General features: G+C 30.2%; 2 protein-coding genes across 4 annotated transcripts; one reads left to right on the top strand and one right to left on the bottom strand.

Annotated features, from left to right (window-relative positions):
- Positions 1-4,420: 4,420 nt before the first annotated feature.
- Positions 4,421-7,630, bottom strand: LOC7476354 (protein IQ-DOMAIN 9). 3 transcript variants are annotated; one of them, XM_002305724.4, is made up of 6 exons: positions 7,360-7,630; positions 6,457-6,569; positions 6,026-6,193; positions 5,684-5,911; positions 5,195-5,308; positions 4,421-5,100 (listed from the first exon to the last, which is right to left on the bottom strand). In XM_002305724.4, exons 2-6 carry the CDS (start codon positions 6,529-6,531, stop codon positions 4,747-4,749), a joined length of 939 nt encoding a protein of 312 aa, XP_002305760.1. In that variant the 5' UTR covers positions 6,532-6,569; positions 7,360-7,630; the 3' UTR covers positions 4,421-4,746. The 3 variants fall into 3 exon arrangements, with proteins under 3 accessions (XP_002305760.1, XP_024454382.1, XP_052308528.1); XM_024598614.2 differs by lacking the exon at positions 7,360-7,630 and adding an exon at positions 6,958-7,352; XM_052452568.1 differs by lacking the exon at positions 7,360-7,630 and adding an exon at positions 6,860-6,878.
- A 9,357-nt stretch (positions 7,631-16,987) lies between these two features.
- Positions 16,988-19,511, top strand: LOC7476355 (uncharacterized). Its single transcript, XM_024598568.2, has 5 exons — positions 16,988-17,731; positions 17,810-17,950; positions 18,477-18,640; positions 18,781-18,928; positions 19,039-19,511. The coding sequence occupies exons 1-5, from the start codon at positions 17,144-17,146 to the stop codon at positions 19,222-19,224; spliced, it is 1,227 nt and encodes a 408-aa protein (XP_024454336.1). The 5' UTR covers positions 16,988-17,143; the 3' UTR covers positions 19,225-19,511.
- The last annotated feature ends 3,097 nt before the right edge of the window (positions 19,512-22,608 follow it).

Genomic DNA, 22,608 nt, shown 5'->3' with positions numbered 1-22,608 from the left:
ATAGAGAGTAGTCTAAACCATTGAGAAATTGAGCTTTAGCTTATGTTTTGGTTTAATTTATTTAAACTTTTAGTTGAGATTTATTTATTAAACTTTATTTGTTGGGTTTGATTTAATTATTGTTGGATATTTTATTTAGTGGGTTTTAAGCCCAATTATTTGTTTTAATTAGAGTTTTAGTATTCATATCCTTTTTTTCTAAATGTTAGACAATATTTGATGAATTGAATAAACTTTGCAGAATTGTAAACTTTTTCAACCCTCATTCTTTCTTTTCTTCAACATTTTCTTCTTTTTCTTTGGTTTTTTCTTCTTAGCTTCTTCTTTTCTTTCTTCTTTGGCTTCAAATTTATTTTGTCCCGTATCAACTTTGATATCGTAGCATAATTTTTTAATTGTTCTTATAATTAATTGATCTATTAGGGCTTTGTGTTGAATCATAATCAAATGTTGATCCAACATTGAAAAAAAATTAATCTTTCTGTTTACAGCCCAAATAAAAAAAAAAACTATTGTTCATCTTCAACATAGACCTTCGGCAGCCACAACAAATTTTCATCTTCAGCAACAACAAAGGAACCACTATCCTAGTCTATCAAGAGAGATTAAATGACACAGCCACATCAACACCACATCACAACACACCAGCATGTCAGTGCCATGTCAACGTACACTAACACGTCACCAACACATCAACACATGTGCCATGTCAGCGCCATATAAGTCAGTACTGACGTGTCAACGCCACGTTAGCTAGTCTTCACCATATCAATAGTCTTCGTCATTTTAGCAGTAGTAACTTTCAATATCTTCCCACCAAGCAATCTAGTTAATAAATCACTTTACTTTTTGATACGTTGAATTTTATTGTTCTAGTATTACACTTGGTATTCAACATATCATTAATAGTATTTTTTGTGCCTAAAAAAGATCTCATATTGCATTATACTCCTATATTTTTGTTCACTTTATATCTTTGCCATTCAAATTTAGTCATTAGTACTTTGTATTAACTATGGAGCTTATCGAAAATGGTGGAACATTATGACTTTATTTGATTAATTGTTTATACTTAAAGGTCCAACATTGTGTTCTTAAATTTTCTAGGTGTTTTATGTTCTTGATTAATATCCACATTAAAAAAAAAATGAAATTAGTTTTATTTTTATAGTGTGATTTCACTTGTAAGAATCATATGTGATCTCAATTAAATTTTTTAAGTTAGTGTTGCATGCATTTGTCTCATGATCATTTAGTGTCCAAACTTCAGTCCACATTTACCATGGACCCGACCTATAATAATACTCTTAGGGCCATTTGAGGGGAGCTGCAAACCCAGATGACCATCATGTTTAAAAGAATTAAACCCTATGAGAGTTTTTGAATAAGGCACCCAAAAACTAATAAATATCATAAGAATAATCATTATAGATAAATTCACCATGAGCGCCATCAACATTTAGATTACTATAAACACAATAACCTTAATAAGCAAGTCATGAGCCCTAACAAAATAGAAACCCTTAATTTTGACGGTCGTTATGATCCTTGGATATTTGATATGTGGACTTGTGACATGAATCAATTCTTTGATTAGAACAACTTGTCTAGTAATAAGAGAGTTAGATTTGCTAAGATGATGATCATTAATGAAGCCTGATTTTATTAGGGAGATGTTGAAGATTGTTTAGAAAAAAAGAGGTAAACCTCTCATAACTGATTGAACCAAAATAAAAGAAAAACTACAAGAGAAGTACCGACCTCAGTCTTATAGGATTAAACTCTTATATCAATGGAACAATCTAAGATAATGGAAAAGTTTGTCAATGAGTATATACTCATAATTTAATGATTACATGATAAGATATGCCATAAGGGAAAATAAAGTCATGACTTTGTGTAGATTTTGTAAAGTTTGAATGATGATTTTAGAAAAGATGTGAGGCTTATAGGTGCTTTCACTATTGACTAAGCTTATATTATAAAACAAGATTATGAGTTGTTTATAAAGAGTCAATGGATAAAATGTCAAGACCCTTATAATACCCTTTTTAGATATCAATTTAGGAATGATGGTTTTTTGTTAGGTGCTCTATCATATAGATCTAATTCTAGTAGTGCCCAAATTTATAAAGAAGATAAGGGAAAAAAAATCATTAATAAAATGTGTAGGATAAGTTCAAAGGTTTAGTATGCTAACTATCAAGGTTTCGATCATATTGTTTTCAACTACACCTTTAAATCCTTAGTCATCCAAGAACATAAAGATATAGGTGAAAAAGAAAACTATTATGTGCAAGTATATGAACTCAATCCTGAGGATTTTAGTGACCTAGATGAAGAAGATGTGCAACAAGAAAGAATTAACATTATAAATCCAAATGAGTCTAAAAATAAGGTTAATAATAATAATAAAAAGTTTACTTTGGTGGTAGAGGAAGAAATTTTAGAAAACTCTTTAGTAAAATCGTCTGAAGAGATAAATATGATCTTAGAAGAGTCTCATGATATTAGTCATTTTAAACCACTTGATTCTCCACCCATCATGCTTGACATCCAACACGTTATAGGTTTAAAGCAACATGTTGAGTGTCACATCCGACATCATGGTAACCTTTAATTTTTTTTTTAAAAAAAGAACAGATTTATAACATCTTGTTCTTACAAGAAAAATGTCTTGTTTGAGAAGTCACCACCTAGTATTATGATCACTAGAAACCCTAACCGATCAACATAGATTCTATGGTACAAGATTAGTTACCTTAAAAGGAAGATATTATCACCTCTTAAGTGTTTTATATGAGGTAGGCTGCATTGCTGATTATATTCCCAACTCTAGTATCAATGAATATTCGATGAAAAATACTTTCAACTCAAGTGTTGATAAGTACCACATAAAAAAAGGTTTGGTATTCTTGACTTTAACGTCATTGAATATTAAGGTTCAAAGTTATTTCTAATTCTGGTATAAATAGTCATAACTCCAGCGTTAGTGAATATTAAATGTTGGTAAATATTGAAGGAACTCTCAATTCTAACATTGATGAATCTGAATATTTCTAACTCTAACATCAATGAATATTATAAATGATATTCATAATTTTAACAATGATGAATATCAATTGAAGTTCCCTTAATAAATGTTGGTCCCTAATCTTTTAATTTCTAATTTTAACCCCCTTGAAAAAATTAAATTAAAGCAAATAAGTTCAAATTTAGGTTATGAAAATGAAGAAGATAAAGATAATCATAATTTACTAGGTTGTGTCCAAACTATATTGACTAAGGCTTCAAATAGTTTTTGTTCTACTTAAAACCTCGAATCATATAGTGTTAGTAGTTACGAACCTAGAAAGTTTGTAAATCTTCTTCCTATGTCTATTCACTCTAAAATGTCTGATTCAACTTAATCCTTTGCATGTAGAGTTTATAATTTGCATGTTGAGATCATAAAACAAATTCAAGAAAGTAATGAATAATACAGATTTTAAGTTGATTTATATACGTATCATGATGTCTTTAATGTTGAAGATTATTTTGTGATACAAATTAGCCCTGAACGGTGTCCTTTGAAAATCAATCATAAATTTCAAGTGGGTAATATTAGACCATTCAAAGTGTTGCAAATGATTGAATCAAATAGTTATGTCACTAAACTGACATCAAACTTTGATATTAGCTCTACTTTAAACATGAAAGACTTTGTTCTATATAAAATACAACTTATCTCTAATGCTCATTTTGAAAACCCTGTTTTATTATTATTATCTTTGGCACAAAAAGAACATATTAATGCTATTTTGGATGCACAAGTTGTTTTTACTAGAGATGGTGAACTTTAATGAATTCTAGTATATGAGTTAGACGATCAAATTCATACTATACTTGAATTATCAGAGAAACTTCACAGTAACTTAATCATGATCTTTTTAGGAGCAGTATTGAAGCTGCTTTGAACTATACTCGACGAGATCAAGTTTCTCCAACCCTGGGAGAGTTGGTTGGGACACTGAACCCGAGATACTATTTACACACTCGTATGATCATAGACGATAAATGGTAGCCCTAATAGTTGTGAGATTGAGATTTAACTTATGTTTTGGTTCAATTTATTTGAATTTTTAGTTGAAATTTATTAATTAGACTTTATTTGTTGAGTTTGATTTAATTATTATTGAGTATTTTATTTAATGGGCTATAATCTCGATTATTTGTGTTAATTAGAATTTTAGTATTTATACCCTATTTTTTCAAATATTAAACAATTTTTTATGAATTAAATAAAATTTACAAGTTACATACTTTTCAACCTCATTCTTTCTCTTCTTCTTCAGCCTTTTCTTCTTTTTATTTGGCTTTTTCTTCCTTTTCTTTCTTCTTTTAACTTCAAATATCTTTCGTCATGCATCAGTAACACTAATTAATAGCAAGGATTGATAAGACTTTAAATACATCACAAATCCACCACCAAAAAAATGATGTCTATTTACACCATAAATACACATGAACTTGGAAAAAAGAAAAGGTAAAAATATATCAAGGAGAAAACGCAAAAAGAATGACAATTGTCATTCATAAAACCAGGCCTGATCTATAGTTTCTGTACTATATGCAAAAGCATACCACTATCACACCACTCCACTTACACAAAATCAGTAATGAGCATAAAAACACATCCTTTCTTATCTGAAACAAAAATGACTGAAAGTAGGATCAAGTCTTTGCGATTTATAATTTTGCTTCGTACTAAGATACCGAGTGTTCACGTTTAGTGTTTGCTGCATCAGATTTAATGCTTCTCTCAAGTGTTGCCCGTTTTTCAGCTGGAGGGTAAGATAATCTCCGTGCTGTTGGATTTACTCTCCCATTGGACAATGATGGCTTGGATGAAACTGGTGTTTTTTTGGTTTGCAACTTTGTGTTTTCATCAACCTTTTTAGCCTGCTTGTTCTTCACTTTCTTTGGACTAGCAGACTTCACAGGGACCCGGCTTTCCCATGGACGAGCAGCAATCCAGCGTTCCTTCCAACTCCAGCCCCAATTTGCTTTCCCAAGTTCAAAATTAACAAGCCCGAGGCTATGACCAGAGCTGGCCCTCCACTGTAATTCATGGGATTTTTGTGGTCATTTCCAATTTGTTTTTGCCCCTTCCAGGAAACTACAATGAAAAAAACATTTTTGGGATTTCAAATACCTGATGAGAAAAGGCATATGCCATCGCCCGTTCCCGCTTAACTGCTGCTTCTTCCCTCAGATGTATTCTTGCAAGAGTTTCCTCCATTGTATCAAAGCCACCACACCATTCAACCTGTCATTCATTTCAATCAGTACTCTTACAGAGAGAAGGGATCATATAATAATTGGAGTGGAGAATAATTTGTGGACATCAACAGACTACAGCTAAAAAAATAAATTCCGAGCATTCGATTCCTAATGAAAGAGAATAAATGACCTTCATCATTATTTTGTATTCTCTGCGGGTAGACATATGAACAATCTTAAAACCGCAGAGAGTGACAAGTCTTAAGGAACCAAATTCCATGGATGTGACTGCATATAGTATTTCTACATCAACCTCCCCTTACAGCAAAAACTTACAACATCCATTAAATCTATATCAATACAAAAGAAAATCATTGTTTTAGTTTGATTGATTGTATAAGCATTGAAATTATATCCTAACCTCCAGATCATGAAGCTTTGCCTCAAGTTTTAGTTGATTCTCTAACTTCTTCTGTCTTAACCGGCTTTCTGTAACCATACAGAGTCTACGGGCTCTAATCTGGGCCTGTATTTGGCTCCAAGAATGAATGTAGTTCAAAGTAGTTGCAGCTTGCTTTTTGACAGAATAATTTTTAGTGATGATCTGTAACCTCACAGTACCTTTCAAACGGCGAAGAGTTTTCCTAGCCTGCACCATTAGGAAATGATTTAATGAACCATTGTCCATTCAAATATGCATGTCTTTCCATTTGTATGAATATGCATCCATGTGTTGTACAGGTAGTACAGACAATGGACATACCATATAGGCCCTGAATGCTGTTTGAATCTGAGTGGCAGCCACATCCTCGACTGGCATGTCAATAAATCTGGGATTGGCCCTACTGGAACCATTTGCAAAAATAGCAGATTCTTTTCGTAGCTTGTTCTTCCATTTGAAGCCATTTGATTTTGCAGAAGTTGTAGAGCCCTGTTCAGATTGCAGAAACAGATGTGGTCGCATATAATAAGTTAAAAAAGAAGAACTTTTTTCACCACTATCCTAATAACAACAATTCCAACAATAAACGTAACAACCTTGCAATAGTCTTGAATCAGCAGTAGTTTATAATAAAAGAATTGAATGGCCAGATTACAATAAATCTTATCAAGGTAAAGGATATGGATTCATTATGAAAATACAAAGAAGAACAAAATGCATTGACAGAAAATTTGCTTTGGATGATTCAATACCTTTGGTTGTTTTGAGCTGTCATCCTTTACTTTCTTCATGCTAATCATTGTCTTAAACCAGTCTCCAGAACCCATTGCTGATGCCAGATGTTAGTTTCCAACTTTACATGAACCTGGCAGTAAAATACAGCAGCACCAGCATTATGTACATTTTGCAAAGTTTTTCTTTTTCTTTTCTACAAGCAACATACTGGTAATGTTACAAAGCATTCAAAAACATCCTTTTCTTCCATTATGTGGTCAACCAAACAGACAGTCATGTGTGAAATTGAACTGGGAGACATACATAACCGTAGGCAATCTAGGGGAAAAAATCATAAGCAGTGGAAAAAAACAAAAAAACAAAAAACAAAATTGTACCAAATACTGCAGTATTGAAAATGTTAGTATCTGAGTGTTATACCTCTCAAAGGAATTTTGATTTCATATGGTTACACAATCATTTGATCATGAAACTAACAGCAGAGTTCCAAAATATTCTATCATAGTCCATCTCATTACCTTGCAACTAACATTCATTCCTCTTGTCTCCCAACCAACAAGATAGAATCCCACAAACAATCTCTCTATCCATCAATAAAAACACATTAACTTTCAAAAGAAACTGAACTGCAGCACCCACAACAGGGGGATTTTTTTTTTCTTTTAACATTCAAGAAACCATTTTTTTATACTTGATCACATTAAGCAACAACCAGATTCAAAACAAATCTGATTGAGACAAATTAATTCAACAGCAACAATAACATCCAGATCTCACCCCATCTTTCTTAGTCAACAAATGGGTGTCCTCAAGTCAAACTGGTCAATCTAAAGGTGAAAGCAAAACAAAACTTAAAGCCCAAAAAGTTTTCTTTCACAAAGAAAAAAACAGAACAACAAAATCTTGGCAAGTAGACATACCAGAGAGGTGAGACCTGTAAGGAAATGGGCAGTCAAGTTTTTTGGAGGAGAACAAAGCAGCTGGTGACAATAGTACTTTCAGTGAAGAGGAAGCAAAGCCCTGAAAAAGAACAATAAAGAGCAAGAACAGAAGTGGGTGTGGAAATGTGGATTACTATGGCCCATGGCCAGCATTTTATTTTATTTTTCGCTCCAAAAACATTCACCAACAGATATTTGACAATTTTTGCGAATATAAACAATACCATAAAAATCCCATTGCCCTTCAATCAAGGACTCAACAAATGACAAGGTTGATTGTCATATGCGGGTGTTGGCTGGTGTGTTTTTTTGGGTTTGAATAATTCAGCAGTACAAGGCTAATAATGACAGCAGAGCAAACCATGACAAGGTTTGATTAAGATGGCTGATTGGTTGTTTGCCTCTTCAATTTTTTTTTTACATGTTGTTGTTTTTAGTCCCTAGATTTGTTCAGTTTAATTTATTCCATGTAACTTCTTGAGCAAAATACATACAAGTTCATCAAGTAAGGTTCAAAAGTCTAATCACAAGGGAAAGAATTCACAGCCAGTGAATTGCAACTCAGCTACGTCAATGTCCACCTACAAAATACGAACCCGTGAAGTAACAAAGGACTGCAAATCTAACCACCAGGCTAACCTTTTAGGATTGCTACACAGAGAAAAAAGAGAGCTACTGTTGGTTGTGGAAGAATATAATCAGAAGATAAAGGAATTATTTATGTGATTAATATTTGTTTTGAAGCGTGATGAAGTTGACCGTTTAAGTTTTAATTGGGGGAGGGTCCTGGTGGTTTGTGGGTGTTGATTAGGTGGATTATTATGATTGTGGGCCGTTGATTAGTTAGAAAAAAGAAATGATTAGAAAAGAAAACTCTTGTTGAAACTCAGTTCAGGAATTAAAATAATATATACATAGTGAGCGCCCATCGACACTCGTGCATGATTGGTAGTGTAATAATATATATTTTTTAAGTTTTTTATTTATAAATATATTAAAATAATATATATTTTTTATTTTTAAAAAATTATTTTTGATATTAGCACATCAAAAATAATTTAAAATACTAAAAAATATTAATTTAAAGTAAAAAAAAAAATTATTTTTTTCAAAAGTATTTTTGAAATGAAAAAATAAACAGGTTCTTAATATATCATGTATTTGTACGTTTTAATATGTACTTAGAGACTAATATATAATTGGAATTTGATAAATATACAAATTAAATGTCTATTTTTAACATTATTTAATTTGCAGAAAAATACATAATTGATGTTTACCGGGAAAGTTCTTTGCAGTTTAAATACATATTTAATATTCTGATTGGGAGTTTTTTTAAATATTTTTAATTAAAAATACATTAAAAACATAAATTAATAGTTTTTAAAATAAAAAATACTTTAAAAAATATATTACAAAAACAAACACTCACAAAATCTAGCTAAACAATAATAAGAACTCATCCACTCGTTCATATTTAGTCCACCAATCCTCCTTTCTGTTCGTTGAAAACATTTCTTCTGTAATTCCTTACATAAAAATTCAAAAAAATACTGGATATTTGCAAGATAGAACTCCAAAATAATATTTTTCCTTGACCCAAAATCTTTTTCCTTATCGCTCAAGAGAGACAAGAAAATATCGGGTAGCGTACATTCTCTGTAATTCTTTTTAGATCCAAACTCATAGCGGATGATAGAATTAAAGTATTTTTTTTTTTGTAGATTAAAAAAAACTCAGGAAATGATGATAGATTACGTAAAGAGGAGAAAAGCATGCAACTTGGCCTAAGAAATTTCAAGGTCAACTCAACCAGATGATCATGGCCAGCTCGATCGATAGTTAATTATGTTAACATTGATTTTTTTAAGAGAACAATAACAATTTGAAATCGGTTATCTTTTTATATTATTCATGATCATACATATAATATATAAGTATGATTTCTTCTTATCTAAAACAATTATTTTCCCTCGGAAGTCCATTTATATGGAGTTATGATTTCTTCTAACAATAAATGTTTAATTGTTCAAAATATCAACAATCATAAGCCACTGGATTTTGATTTAAAGATAAATTATGCTGGTTCTACTAGTGAACAAATTTTCTACAAGCAATGGGATCAGTTCTCCTAAGTCCTAAGCACTCTTCACCCTATTGCTATGTGAAAATGACCCTTCTTGTCAATTCTTGCTTTATATGCTAGAAAAATATGTTATGATTGGTAATAAAAAGGCAACGAGGAAAAACAATACTTTACCATATGCAACTGAGTGGGAGAGTGGGAGATTTATTTTGGGATTTAGGTGTGCGGTTGGTTCTTGACCAGTTGATTAAGTTGGCTGGTATATATCTCATATATCTTTTCCCTCTTTTGATTTAGTTAGGATATTGTCAGATAAATTGCTTCTCCTTTTCTGATTTTGTTAGCTTGCAAATTTCTCTTTTTGTTTGTCATTTCCAACTTACTCATGTCAGCCCTTTCTGATTTTGATTAGAATATTGTTTGTGGTGAGAAGGTCTTGCTTACCGTTGTTTAATTTTATCCTTTCTCTTGGAATTGGGTTATCTTGGGTTTCTAAGAGGCCATATAAGCTTTTCTTTCTGGGATGGTTTCTGTTACTAAATAGTTGGCTTGTATATTTTTCTCATTGCTTTCTTTGTTCTTCGTTGTGCAAGCTTTTATGTATCAAAGAATTATCTCAACCCAATAGCTTAAGTTATTAGGTTGAGATGGTTCTTTAATATGGTATCAGAACCTTAATGACCAAGCGGTCACGAGTTCGAATCTCACCATCCCCAGTTATTTGATAAAAATTAAGCACAAGGTAATGTGGGCCTGTGTAAGTTTCAAGTTCAAAAGACTTTCACTTGAGGGGGTGTTTTAGAGAATAATATAAATCATATCCTGGAACCTTACCTAACAGTTTAAGCTATTGGGTTGAGATGGTTTTTTAATATCATGGGATTGCTGCTTTTTCTAGGCATGTAACTCTAAGCTCTTTAACTTATTTTCAAAGGGTTGAGGTTAGATGAGGGTATGAGATTTGCACACGGGGGTCATTTGATTTTTGGGTCCATATTTTGTTTTTAGGTTTTTTATTTTTGCCAGTAACTATTGTTGTTTTGTCTCTGCATTTGATTTTTTTTTTCAAGTTTCAGTATAGTTTATATTGATTTGTTTTGACGACAATGTAACATCTTTCTTTAATGGTAGCTGAAGATTAGGATGACAAGGAGGATGTTCTTGATCCTGAAAACAAGAAACTGGAGGTAACATAATACTATATCTCTAAGATCTTTAACTTATTTTCAACTTCTAGACCCATTTCTCAATGTCTAGGTTCTCTTAATGTCTATATTGGTAACTTGCATGTTAGTGAGGTTTCATGTTTGAACTTTTTAAGTTCTTCAAGTGTTCATTTGAGTATATTAGAAGTCTGTCGTTGCTTTGTGTGGTTTGTGATAGGTGGTGACAAGGAATTTTGGAGGAGGTGTTGGTAATAATCATAGATGATGTTTTTTGTGGTTTATGGAACAATGAATAAACTTGAGCTATTCATGGATGTTTAGAGTTCAGCAAACTTTTTGTACATTTCATGAGCTTCTTTAACAAGATCAACGTAATTAACGCAAATGTTAAACCTTAAAACGAATGGGATTTCATATGAGAATTAATGTAATGGATCAACATGAAGATATCTTTCTTCCCACTCTACAACTATGTCCATGAAATGACCTGTGAAGATATCAAGGAAAAAGGAGTAAATGTTGTTCCTCGAAGAACTTGTGCTTTAATTAGTCTTAACTTTTAAATTTATTATGTCTATGTTTGCAAGACTCGATATCTTTTTATGCTCAAAATCTTGATTTCAGATGCACGGTAAGAAGATTTATGTGGAGTTTATTTAAAGAGGCAAAGTGGATATAAACCAATTATGCAAGGGCATCTTCATAATGCTTAGTTATCCATATCTGGACCTGTAATATAGCTCATAGTTTCTTCTTTCTTACAATCCCATTAACCGAGGAAGCTTCGAAATGCTTTGTTCAATCTTCGGATGTAATTCATCACCCGTCAATGATTTTACAACTTGCAAACGATCTAGGGACATAATTAGTACACAAGCTTTTTTCTTTTATTTGGCTTTTTTTTTCTTCCTGTCTTTTATGCCAACTGACAAAATATTTCTTACACCAGTTTGTTATGAATTCAGGATGAGACAGCTAGAGGTGATTTTCTAAAATCAATTCAATGTGACAAGCACGAAACTGGAGCAAGGGAAGAAGAAGCTAGACATCATGAAATAAGAACTTTGACAGACAAGACATGAAAAAAAACTGAATAAATTCCTATTCACAAACTTTCGTCAAAATTGTTGCGAACCTGGCCAGGGCAACGCAATGCTTTTATCAGGTTGGGGATGTTTAATGATCGCTTGATGTCTTTATTTGTTCAGCCTACTTCTCTCAAGAACAACAAGGCATTTTCACGAGATATTGGCTTTTTCATTGTTAAGACTCTAATAATTTGCTAGAAAGAGTTCTGCATGTGCTTTTTATTATTTTACAGTCTACTGAAGTTTGCAGATATATATGGCAATACATTTCTTGGATCATTTGGGATTTTTCTGCTGTAAACGTTTTTTCTGTTAATATCCTGTTGCTGTTGTAATATTGTAGATGACCACTGTTAATTATCCAGCCAGAGAAATCGGAAAATGGGAAAGCCACCACCATTCTGCAATGACTGAATATATAGCCATGGTGGTGGTGCACGAATCCTTCTTTACCGATGGGTTTGCAACTGAAGCTTGAGTTCTAATTCTTTCTTTCTTTACCTTTATGTCTATCCATGCACCATCGTCTTCCTTAGTTTTCTTTGTTTCTTTCTTTTTTCTCCAAACTGCTAGAGGAATTAACCGCCAAAACAAAGACCGAAATCAAACTTTACTAATTCTTTGACGGTTTAGAGTTTATTTGTATCGGTAGTTTTTATGTTATGGTTTGAAAAAAGTTGTTTTATAAAAAATATTTTTGGTTGAGGTTAGTTTGATATTTATATATATTTCGTTAAAACTGTGATTAAAATTGAGTTTGAAAAAAAAAATTTAATATGTTTGGTTAAGAATACTTTTCAAATTGAGGTTATAAAATAACTAAAAATGATATATATATTAATATTGATGATTTTTAATTTAAATATTATATATTTAACTATTGTTATTACATCATGAAATAAATAATACTTTATATAAAATATTTTTTATTGTTCCATTAAACTATCTACAATTCTATCACGTACGAAATTCATCCGACAAGTACTACAGTTTTCATGGTTTTTTGAGTGTACAATAAAATCAGGTAAAATATCACCAGGAATAAAATTACATTACAATTAAATTCGCAAATGTTATATTATTGTGATTTTCTTTTAGTTTATGTAACATGACTGGATTATATATATATATATTTTAATTCTAGTAGTGGGTATTTGTCAGAATCTTTCCTGGCATTCATTTTAATTACTTTTGCTGAAGTGAAAATATATATATAAAGAAACTATACTGTTTTCTCGTAACTTTTCAAAAGTTTGTCATTTTCTGTAATTTGTTTTTGAATGTGAAACTGTGTTAGTTTTTTTTTTTTAATTAATTCTAGTAGTGGGTATTTGTCAGAATCTTTCCTGGCATTCATTTTAAATTTTTAATTACTTTTGCTGAAGTGACAATCTTTTTTGAAATGGGAGAATTGGCTGGAAGTCAAATCTGAATTTTTTAACTGCTCAGGCACCATTATTGTGATTGATACTGTAACGTAGAATATTTAAAAAAAATTAAAAAAAATTATTTTTTTTATTCTTAACAATCGATATAAGTATGTCAAGAAATATTAAAATTAATTAATTTAATGTTTTTTAAATAAAATATATTTTTTAAATAGAATTCCAAATATAATATAACTAGTCTTATTTTATTATAATATTATTATTTTTTAAAATGTTTTACATTAAAATAAAATTTTTTATTTTTAAAATTTATTTTTAATACATATCAAAACAATTTTAAAAAATTATTAAAAAAAACTTAATTATTTTTAAAAATAGTTTAACACCACCACGAAAACAAACAAGGATTAGACTTCAACATGAAACATTTTTTTAGCTTTAGCTTGAAGAAAAAAAAATTGATATTTGCTTCTTGTTGTTTTTTTTGGCTCGAAAAAAGAAAAGTAGAACATGACATGTTCATCATCGACCATCGTTTTCTCGAACTGATTTATCATATACCCATTATGCAGTTTATTTCTGCGCTACGCCATTTCCTTATTCGATATAATGTCCTTAGTTGACGATCTTAGCCCATGATTAGGCCTTTCTACAGCTAAATCAGTTCAAAGCCTTCGAGAGCTCTCGAAACGTGAGTTGTTTTAATATATTTTAATATAAAAATATTTTAAAAAACAACAATCACTTCTCGTAAACAAACCCATGATAGTGTCGGAATACTCTCTTGTTTTGAAACGTGAAATGCGTTAGTTATGGTGGTTTAAAATGTTTTTATTGAAATGTATGAAAATAATATTTTTTTATTTTTTTAAAATTATTTTTAATATTAAAATATTGAAATGATTTAAAAATAAAAAAAATTAAATTTTAACCATATTCTCAAAATACTTTAAAACAATTAATGAGATAAGACTGTCGTCCCATCATAGCCCCATGTGAATGCATCCTTCCACCGACCAAAACACCACCAGAAATATATAAGATCGAATTTATTAAAATATCTTAAAGCAGATTTTCATATCCATTTGGCTTTTTAATTCTTAGATCGTCTACCTTTATGAGCTGTATTTACAAGAGCTTTCCTTCTTTATATTTTCACATTTTATGTGTTTTATTTCGCATCCTCTAATTAATGCATTATTAGTATGTTCATGATATTTCTATTAAGAACAATCTTAAATATAATTAATTATTCCTAATTAATTCCTTGAAAGAGGAACATAGTATTGCCGCAATAATAATAATAATAATAATAATAATAATAATAATAATAATATATGTAGCAATAAGTCTGTATGAGAATTAAATCTTTCAATTATTAACTTGATATGAGAATTCTTCGAACATGATATTAATTGGAGTTCATGAATAGGTACATGCATGATGTGTTTTGAGGAGCGTTTCGAAATTGATGTTAGTTATTTTTTAAAATATTTTTATTTAAAAATATATTAAATAATATATTTTTTAAAAAAATCAGTTTTAAAATCAGCCAATTAAAATAATTTTAAAATATAAAAAAATATTTTTTTTAAAAAAAAATGAACCATAAAAGCTGCACTGTCGTTGTGGGGGCAAAGGAACCTCTTTTCTCTGTTCGATTGAATGAATTATGTATCTTTGAAAAACAAATACAATAATCGAACCAAAGACTTCAGTATGGCTTCAAGGCTTTGCCTTCAAGCAATGCTCTAATCAAACATTTATGGCCTCCCTTGCAAACATATTTTTTTGGGACCACTTTATCAATTATAGTAAATTTAATTATCAACTATATATTATAGTCGTGAATTACATTTTAGGAAAATCTATCAATGTCCTGAGTCAATGTATGGAAAAGATTTGCCGATATTTTCGGATACCTAACACATGGAAGTTCACATTATAGAAACTGCAATTTAGTTTCAAACCTATATATCAATTCTCAAATATATTCCAAATCTATAAAATTTATTAATTAGGTTCCAAACATTTTCTATATTTCTCGACTATGTCCTTTAATTCGTCAATTGTTTTAATAGTTGAAGTATAATAGACATATTTTGTATATTAAAAAAAATTCAATTTAAAAAAACATGAAAACATTTAATGAACATGACCAATATTTTTGGTATAATACAAGTCTGGATATTGTTTTTTGACAAAAAACAAATAAATATGCAAGCTTTTTAAATGTGGTTTTTTTTAAATCTAATTATAAATAAAAAAAAAGCCTATGCATGCATTTAATTAAATACATCGAGAACCATATGTGTCAATAAATGCAAAAAACAAAGTGTTAATGTGTTTATTCAACTCGCCTCACTGCAGGTAGAATAATTATTTTTCTAACGCATACAAATTAATATGTATGTGTTATCAACGTGTTTTTTGACATCGAGTAACAAATATAACCGTTAATCAAAAAGTTGATGTTATAAATAATAAAATATAGTAAAGATCATATGTTTTGATAAAAACATGTAAGATCTCAATTTAATATTTAATATAGCAGAAGAATGAAACAATATTGTAATTTCTACAGTGAAACACTATTTTTTTAGTTTTTGTTTAATATTTTAAAAAAAAGTGTAAAGAAAACAAATTACAAAAAAAAATATAAAAGAATAAAGATAAGAACAAAAAATAGTAAAAATATACTAAGTGTATAGTGATAAATATTCAAAGTGTAAAAATTATTACAAAAAAAAAACAAAGATAAGAAGAAAATAATGATAAATAGGTCAAGTATAAAATGATAAAAATAACAAGTATAAAAAGCAAAAAACATATAAGGAAAATTTGTTTCCTAAAATAACCTAAAAATTATAATTTTACCACCGTTATATTAAAAAATTAACAAAATCTACAATTTTACCATTTCGACTAAAAAACTAAAAATTAAAATTTTGCCACGCTTCAATATTGCTACAGTAAAGTTTTTTGGCAAAATCTATAATTTTACCATTTCTACATGAAAACACCCGTTTTATTTTAGTATATGTATAGTGTAAATTCTTCTTTTTTAAAAAAAAAAACAAAATCTAAGACCTTAATTTATTTATTTCGGAATCTATATACTTATTGTCAATTGAATCTCAGTCTTGTAAATATTATCTTTTTAATATCTTTTGAAAACACCCTTTTGTTTTAGTATATGTATAATGCAAATTCATGTGCTTATTAGAATTCTTAAAATTTTTGGAATCAAACTGATAATATTTACAAGACTGAGATTCAATTGACAATAAGTATATAGATTCCGAAATAAATAAATTAAGGTCTTAGATTTTGTTTTTTTTAAAAAAGAAGAAGATTCGTTTTGAGCAAGAAAATCGACAAAGGAGAAGATTGTGATAAATGCTTGGTTTTTCTTACTTTGAAAAATCCTCTTCGGGAATATATATTTTGTTTGTCAGACAAACAAAATTTTCTGAGAAAATCACGTTAACTCATGTATATCTTTCTCTTTTCATGTGTACTTCTTGTAGTATTTGTGTGTTATGGTAATAATTATTTTTAAAATGTTTTTTATTGTTAAAATAATATTTTTTTTATTTTTAAAATTTATTTTTGATCTTTTTTTTTGTTAAAAAATCGAAAATATTTTTGTAGAGAAAAACAGACTCACTCTCTTAGTATAAGATTTGGATCTCTCTTTCTCACCGTAGTGAAAGATCTTCTTGGAGCTTAAAACATGGCTGGAGTTTCCTTGGCTTCACTTCTACATTCACGACTAGATAGCCGCTTTTAATTCCACATCCTTTTGGGACGATTTCTTACCATATATCTCGGTTTTTGAATTGATTTCTTTTTACTGGTTTTAGATTTGTGGGTCTTAAAATGTGGGGATTCTTGTTAAACTTTCGCTGGATTCTCTCTAATGGCTTTGCGTAATTAAACCTTTTCCTTCTATATTTCGATTTGTGGTCTTATAATGGGTTGTCACAAAGCAAAGCCAAACGCGAAAAATAAACAATAACCCCAAGCATAGACATGTGTAGCTATAATAGCATTAGTAGTGATGGTGATGGTCATCATGGCAGCAATAGTGGTGGCAATGGTGTTGATAATACATGTTCAAAGAAGGTAAAGAAACAAAAAACCCCAAAGAGAGGGCCAGGAGTGGCAGAGCTAGAGAAGATCTTGAGGGATCAAGAGAAGAATGATACGAGTTTTGACGAAACCAAGAATGTTGAAGGGTTCTCTGTAGTTTCACAACTTTCAAGTTCTTATCGAAGACAATCTCCTGTTCTAACTTCCCACAAATCTCATCCTAAAAATCTCCCATTTGCTCCTGATCCTAATCTTTTTAGTCCGCAGTCAACAACGTTTTTTGGTAATTGCAGTAAGAACACATCATTACAAGTTTGCAGAGGCACTGGCAATGGTGGATCAGACATTGTTTTGCATGAACATGGATTTTTACCCACGATGTGGAATTCTTGCCAACCTAGAGCTGATATTGGAGGTCCTAGATTGGCTTCAGGGAATCCATTTTCTATGCGTTCAACAAATGGACCTGACCAACTATTTCCTTCCTCTTCTATGGCACAAGGAAGCCAATATTCACCCACTCCAATGGTAAGGGAGTTTTTTTTCCCCCCTTCCAATTATATACCGTTTTAATTTGTTTTTTTTAACGTGTGTAACTTGCTGCAGATAAATTTTTTTCCAGAGTCTGTGGCATCATCTTCTTCAACAACTCCATCATCCGTAGTAATGTATCAAGGTATAGAGCCCCCTTCAAACCAAACGTCACACCACCATAACAATTCTCATCTATGGCCAGATGAAGACAAGGCAAGTTTAAAATTTGTTCGTATCATAACTCATTTCAGCCCCTTGTTTGATCCTCCCTCGATTTTTATTTCTTTCTTCTTTTGTTGTTTGCAATTCATCGATCGTAAGATTAATTTTTGTAGGGTTCATGATCCGTTGAAGAAGAGTATTATGTATTAGTCCGGATCTTTTGGTATTTGAGTATCCGAAATATAAAAATAAAAAATAACTATTGCAATCATTTAAGCCTAAATACTTCACTGATTGGCTGTTTTTGGCATCCTCTTATAACAATAAAAGAATTGGAAAATAATAATCTTTTTTTTTTCTCTAATAATTATGATTAGCTCGATGCATTTAGTTTGATTTATTTTTATGTGTTCTTTTCTATTGTTTTTAAACCACCAAATCTCTCATTATTATCAAATTAATGAAATTTAAGACACTATATTTCTGTATAAGTTCATTTTTCATAAATTCCATCTATCTTTCTTGCACTTAATCTCCCTTTTTAACTTATTTGATTGTCAAATTTATTGATGCATAGATGGTTGGCTCAAAGCGATCTTTCCCGTTTTCCATGGAGGCCCCTCCAATTCCTCACCACTACCGAGTTCCTGCATTTTCACTTCAATTCAGCAGACAGGACCTGTCACTCACACGTGCTAGCCACGGCATCACTAATCCTGAGCAAATCGAGGCGGTTTCCAGGTTAATTAATTAGCCAAGCTATTGTAAATTACATGCGAGGGAAGAGGGAACGTGGGTTAAAAACATGTTATTTTAAAACTGCTATCCATCCCCTAGCCATGCATTTTGCTAACATTTCCTTGTGCTTTTTTCCTTTCCAGGGACGAGAATATAGGTCGCAAGCGCCATACAGATTATGGAGTAGCTAAAGGTAATCTCCTCTTATTTGGCTCTCCGGCGATTCCTTCTCCATCAACTCATGTTTCTCAACAAGAACAGTCCAAGTCCAAACATCCTCTACCTTTCCGAGTAAGAAATAAATTTCAGAAACATCAATAGATTTTCTTATCATCTCAAGGGCAATAAAAACATGAAATAGCTAACGCCTAATGTCAATTTCCTCTTATTATGATCTGAAGGAAAGCACTGAGGACTCACAACACAGGCCTTCACAAGGTAGCGGAACAATTTGTAATAAACGTCCTTCGTTTAGCTTCCTACCTCCAGTGGAGCAAAAGAGCAAGGTGGAAACAAACTTTAGCTTAAACAATGATGATAGAATTGAAAAAAGAGGAGATGGTATTGATCTTGACTTGAGGCTCTGAGCGGGAATTAATCCATCAGAGATTGCAGTTCTTGAAAGGGCGTTTCAGTTATCGTTTGAGGATTGTTTGGCATTATATAAAACATAATTTCTTTTTAAAAGTTTGATCTTCTTTAATCTGGGATACTATATATGAAGAATTGAGGGACAAAATACATCCAATTTCCCTTCATTTATCCATGCTACAAGATTATCTCACATCCCTACGTACGCATGAAGAGCGAAGCTATGCTCTTGAAATTTAGTATGTAGATCAAATGAAGTATATCAAGATTATGCATTGGGATTTCTTCTTAACTTTCTCATTCAACAAAATCGAGCAACAACGTGAGTATGGAGATGGTTCGTAAGCCCATAAATGGGTTATGAGAAAAACAATAAAACACTGATAACTTAAACAATGCTTCTTCTTCTTCTTTTGTTTTTTTAAGGTTTATTTGTTTTTTAATTTTATCTTTAAAGGGTTTGCATATCTTAGTTTCAATATATATATATATATATATATATTTGAATCAATTGAAACTTTATTTTGACGAACAAAACTACAAAAATCATCAAAAATAAAAAAAAAAGTAAATTTTTAATGGAATTACCAAGGGAGTAAAAAATAAGAACACCAATAAAAATTATATAGGTAATTCTATCATAAAGTTGACACATGATTATTTACCAACAAATTTGTTGATGAAATTCTTAGGTGGAAAAATATTAATAATTAATAACCGATAGTTCTCCTATTTTCTTCTTCTTCTTCTTCCTCCTTTTCTTGCTAAGAAAATTCCAACAACCAACATATTTCTCATAAACCCAGCCACCCTAACCCGCCAACATCAATCTACATCTATTAGTAGTGCTAGCATCCATCATTGAAATTTTTGTGAAGCTTTGATACATAAAGAAAGCAAACCCACCTATTTGTTTGTAACACATTTATGTTTTAGGTTAATTTATTGAAATGTTTTATAGTATTTGTAGTTTGCTTGTATATTTAAGTGTTTTATATCTTTTTTCTAAAAAAATTTGCTGTATTAATATATGATTTGTGTGTTAGAGTTTGTTTGGGATTTGAAGGAAATTGAATTTTTTTTGTAGTTTAATAAAATTAAGTTTGATTTTGTAACTTAGTTGTGTTATGATTGAATAAATAATGGGTTATTTTAACGGGTACCAATCATTTTTTGTTAATTTTTATTGTTAAGTTGAAAATTTAAGGAAAATTAATTTCTTATGGAATTAATAAAATTAAAATTATTTTATATAGGTTTTATAAGCAATCAATGATAGTTCTTAGATGTATCAAGATTCATTTGAAGGGTTGTATAAACAAGATTATCTTAAGAGGTTGAGGGTTTTATTAATTTCATACCTTTTAATCCAAAGAATATTAATGCAAGCAAAATTAGATGTCTATATATTAAGTGTAAGAATAAAAAGTTCCACCATAAAGATGTTGTGATATGCATTTATTTAAAAAAGGGTTTGTCGAGAAATATTTATGTTGGTTTGCATACCGAGAACCCTATATTCCTCATGTAACCATGTTAGAAAAAATAATTTACTCAACTTTTAGTTCTAGTAACATACATGAGTTTGTGGATGATTATAGTAATCCTTATAGGAGTATAGTAATGGATGCAATAAAAATAAAACATGGTTATTCAAGCAAAAATTCACGTAACATCCCTTTAAATGAAGAACCCAATGTAGATGCAACTAGGTTTTTTGAATTTTTGAAAGATTACGATGAACTATTATGGGATTGGTACACAACTCACAGAAAAGTATCGGTCATTGCACGAGTGATTAGCTTGTTATACTATATGAAAAATAATAAGACTTTTACCTTAATATTGAATCATGGTAAGACTTCTTGTTTTTTTTTATTATTATTACTATCGGAGGTTCTTAGTAGGTCATCATAAATACAGAAACAACAAAAAATATTTCTTGAAAGGTAAAACTAAAAAAAATGTTGCACCATATATCAGTATTATCCGGTAAAGAATTGTATGATGTAGTTTTGTAGTATAAGAGCATTGTATTTGGTCTTCATTTTAGTAAACAAAAGTTTCTTTATTTTAGTTTAACCTACAATTGGTTAAAATTATATCAAAATTAATTTTTATATAATCCCTAGGTTATTGTCTTTGATTCTTTTAGACAAAAAGTTTTTCATGCATTTTTATTATTCCTTTTACAATCTCTATTTAAAAAAGTCTAATATCTATTTAATTTTGTCTTAATTTTTTTTAAGAGATTTCAACCAGAGGATGGATCACAGTTTTTATTTTACATATATATTTTCTCCACCATTAATTGATTGTAATCCAACGATAAGGATATTGTATAGATACTTTCCATTGCTAGTTCACTCTTTCTTAATTATGTTTCCTTAATACTCTCTTAATAATGACATCAAATCTCTCATTTATTCATACCTTTTTCATTGATGCTATTTGATGAAAATCTCGTATCATTCATATAGTTTTTTCTCTCATTTTTTTTTAACAAGTCGCAATATTTTTGCGGGACTAACAAAAATTAGAAAATCGAGAGATCATAAAATAAAAATAAATTATTGGTACTTCGAAAAAACTTTACCTTTACATTGCTGGAGAATATACAATGAAGAAAATAATGTATTTTTAGTCAATTGAATATTTTGAATGGTTGCATTTAACTAGGCAAGAAGTATCAAAACTTGAAAGCCCTGTCCATTTAACCTTTGTGAGAAAAAAAGAGAGACCCGTACAACAATCAGTTTATTAATCATGGTTTAAATAAAAAAAATATTAATTGTCGAAAAATGAGTTTTTTTTTTTTTAATCTTCACTCTATTATATTATAAAATATACTAAAATGGCTAGGTAAATCATTGTAGCAAATATCATAATACCATAGTTTTTTTTATTTTATTCTCCAACTTTTTTTTTCAATTACACCCTTCTATATCAAATTAATGATCAATTTCTTAAACTTTGTTAATGAGAGAAAACAATTCAATAAAAGAGGATCGAAGTGTAAAATAAGGAGAAATCAAATGGTAAATATCCAATTCGCTAGAGAAAGCTCTCTTTAGTCCACCTACTTTCCTTTTTTTGTTTACAGAGTTAATTTTTATAATTTTGATCCAAAAATTTATTTTCTTGACATTTCAATCCCTAAGTTTGAAAGATAAGAGATAAAATTGCATGACAATTGTCGCGGGTGCGACGTCGGTGGCTGGTGAGCGTTTTGATGCCTCCTAAGAGGTATTGTTATTGCGAAGGAAACAATTTTGGGTTTAATTATAAAATTATGATTAAGGTTAAGGAGTCGCCACCTAGTATTATGATTACTAAGAACCTATGGTATGCGAGAGTTTGAGTAAAAGACTGGTTGTGCA

This window comes from Populus trichocarpa, chromosome 4 (assembly GCF_000002775.5).
Source record: "Populus trichocarpa isolate Nisqually-1 chromosome 4, P.trichocarpa_v4.1, whole genome shotgun sequence".
NCBI classification, from domain to species: domain Eukaryota; kingdom Viridiplantae; phylum Streptophyta; class Magnoliopsida; order Malpighiales; family Salicaceae; genus Populus; species Populus trichocarpa.
The sequence above is the reverse complement of the archived record's forward strand: the minus strand, read 5'-3'. Positions and strand labels throughout refer to the sequence as shown.

Excerpts from the sequence above, each read along its gene's own strand:
- LOC7476354 (XM_002305724.4), bottom strand. The coding sequence starts at position 6,531 with ATGGGTTCTGGAGACTGGTTTAAGACAATGATTAGCATGAAGAAAGTA. Across the intron at positions 6,194-6,456 it reads ACAGCTCAAAACAACCAAAG|GGCTCTACAACTTCTGCAAA; the intron begins GTATTGAATCAT and ends CAATCTGAACAG. Across the intron at positions 5,101-5,194 it reads CATATGCCTTTTCTCATCAG|TGGAGGGCCAGCTCTGGTCA; the intron begins GTATTTGAAATC and ends CATGAATTACAG.
- LOC7476355 (XM_024598568.2), top strand. The coding sequence starts at position 17,144 with ATGTGTAGCTATAATAGCATTAGTAGTGATGGTGATGGTCATCATGGC. Across the intron at positions 17,951-18,476 it reads TATGGCCAGATGAAGACAAG|ATGGTTGGCTCAAAGCGATC; the intron begins GCAAGTTTAAAA and ends ATTGATGCATAG. Across the intron at positions 18,641-18,780 it reads CAAATCGAGGCGGTTTCCAG|GGACGAGAATATAGGTCGCA; the intron begins GTTAATTAATTA and ends TTTCCTTTCCAG.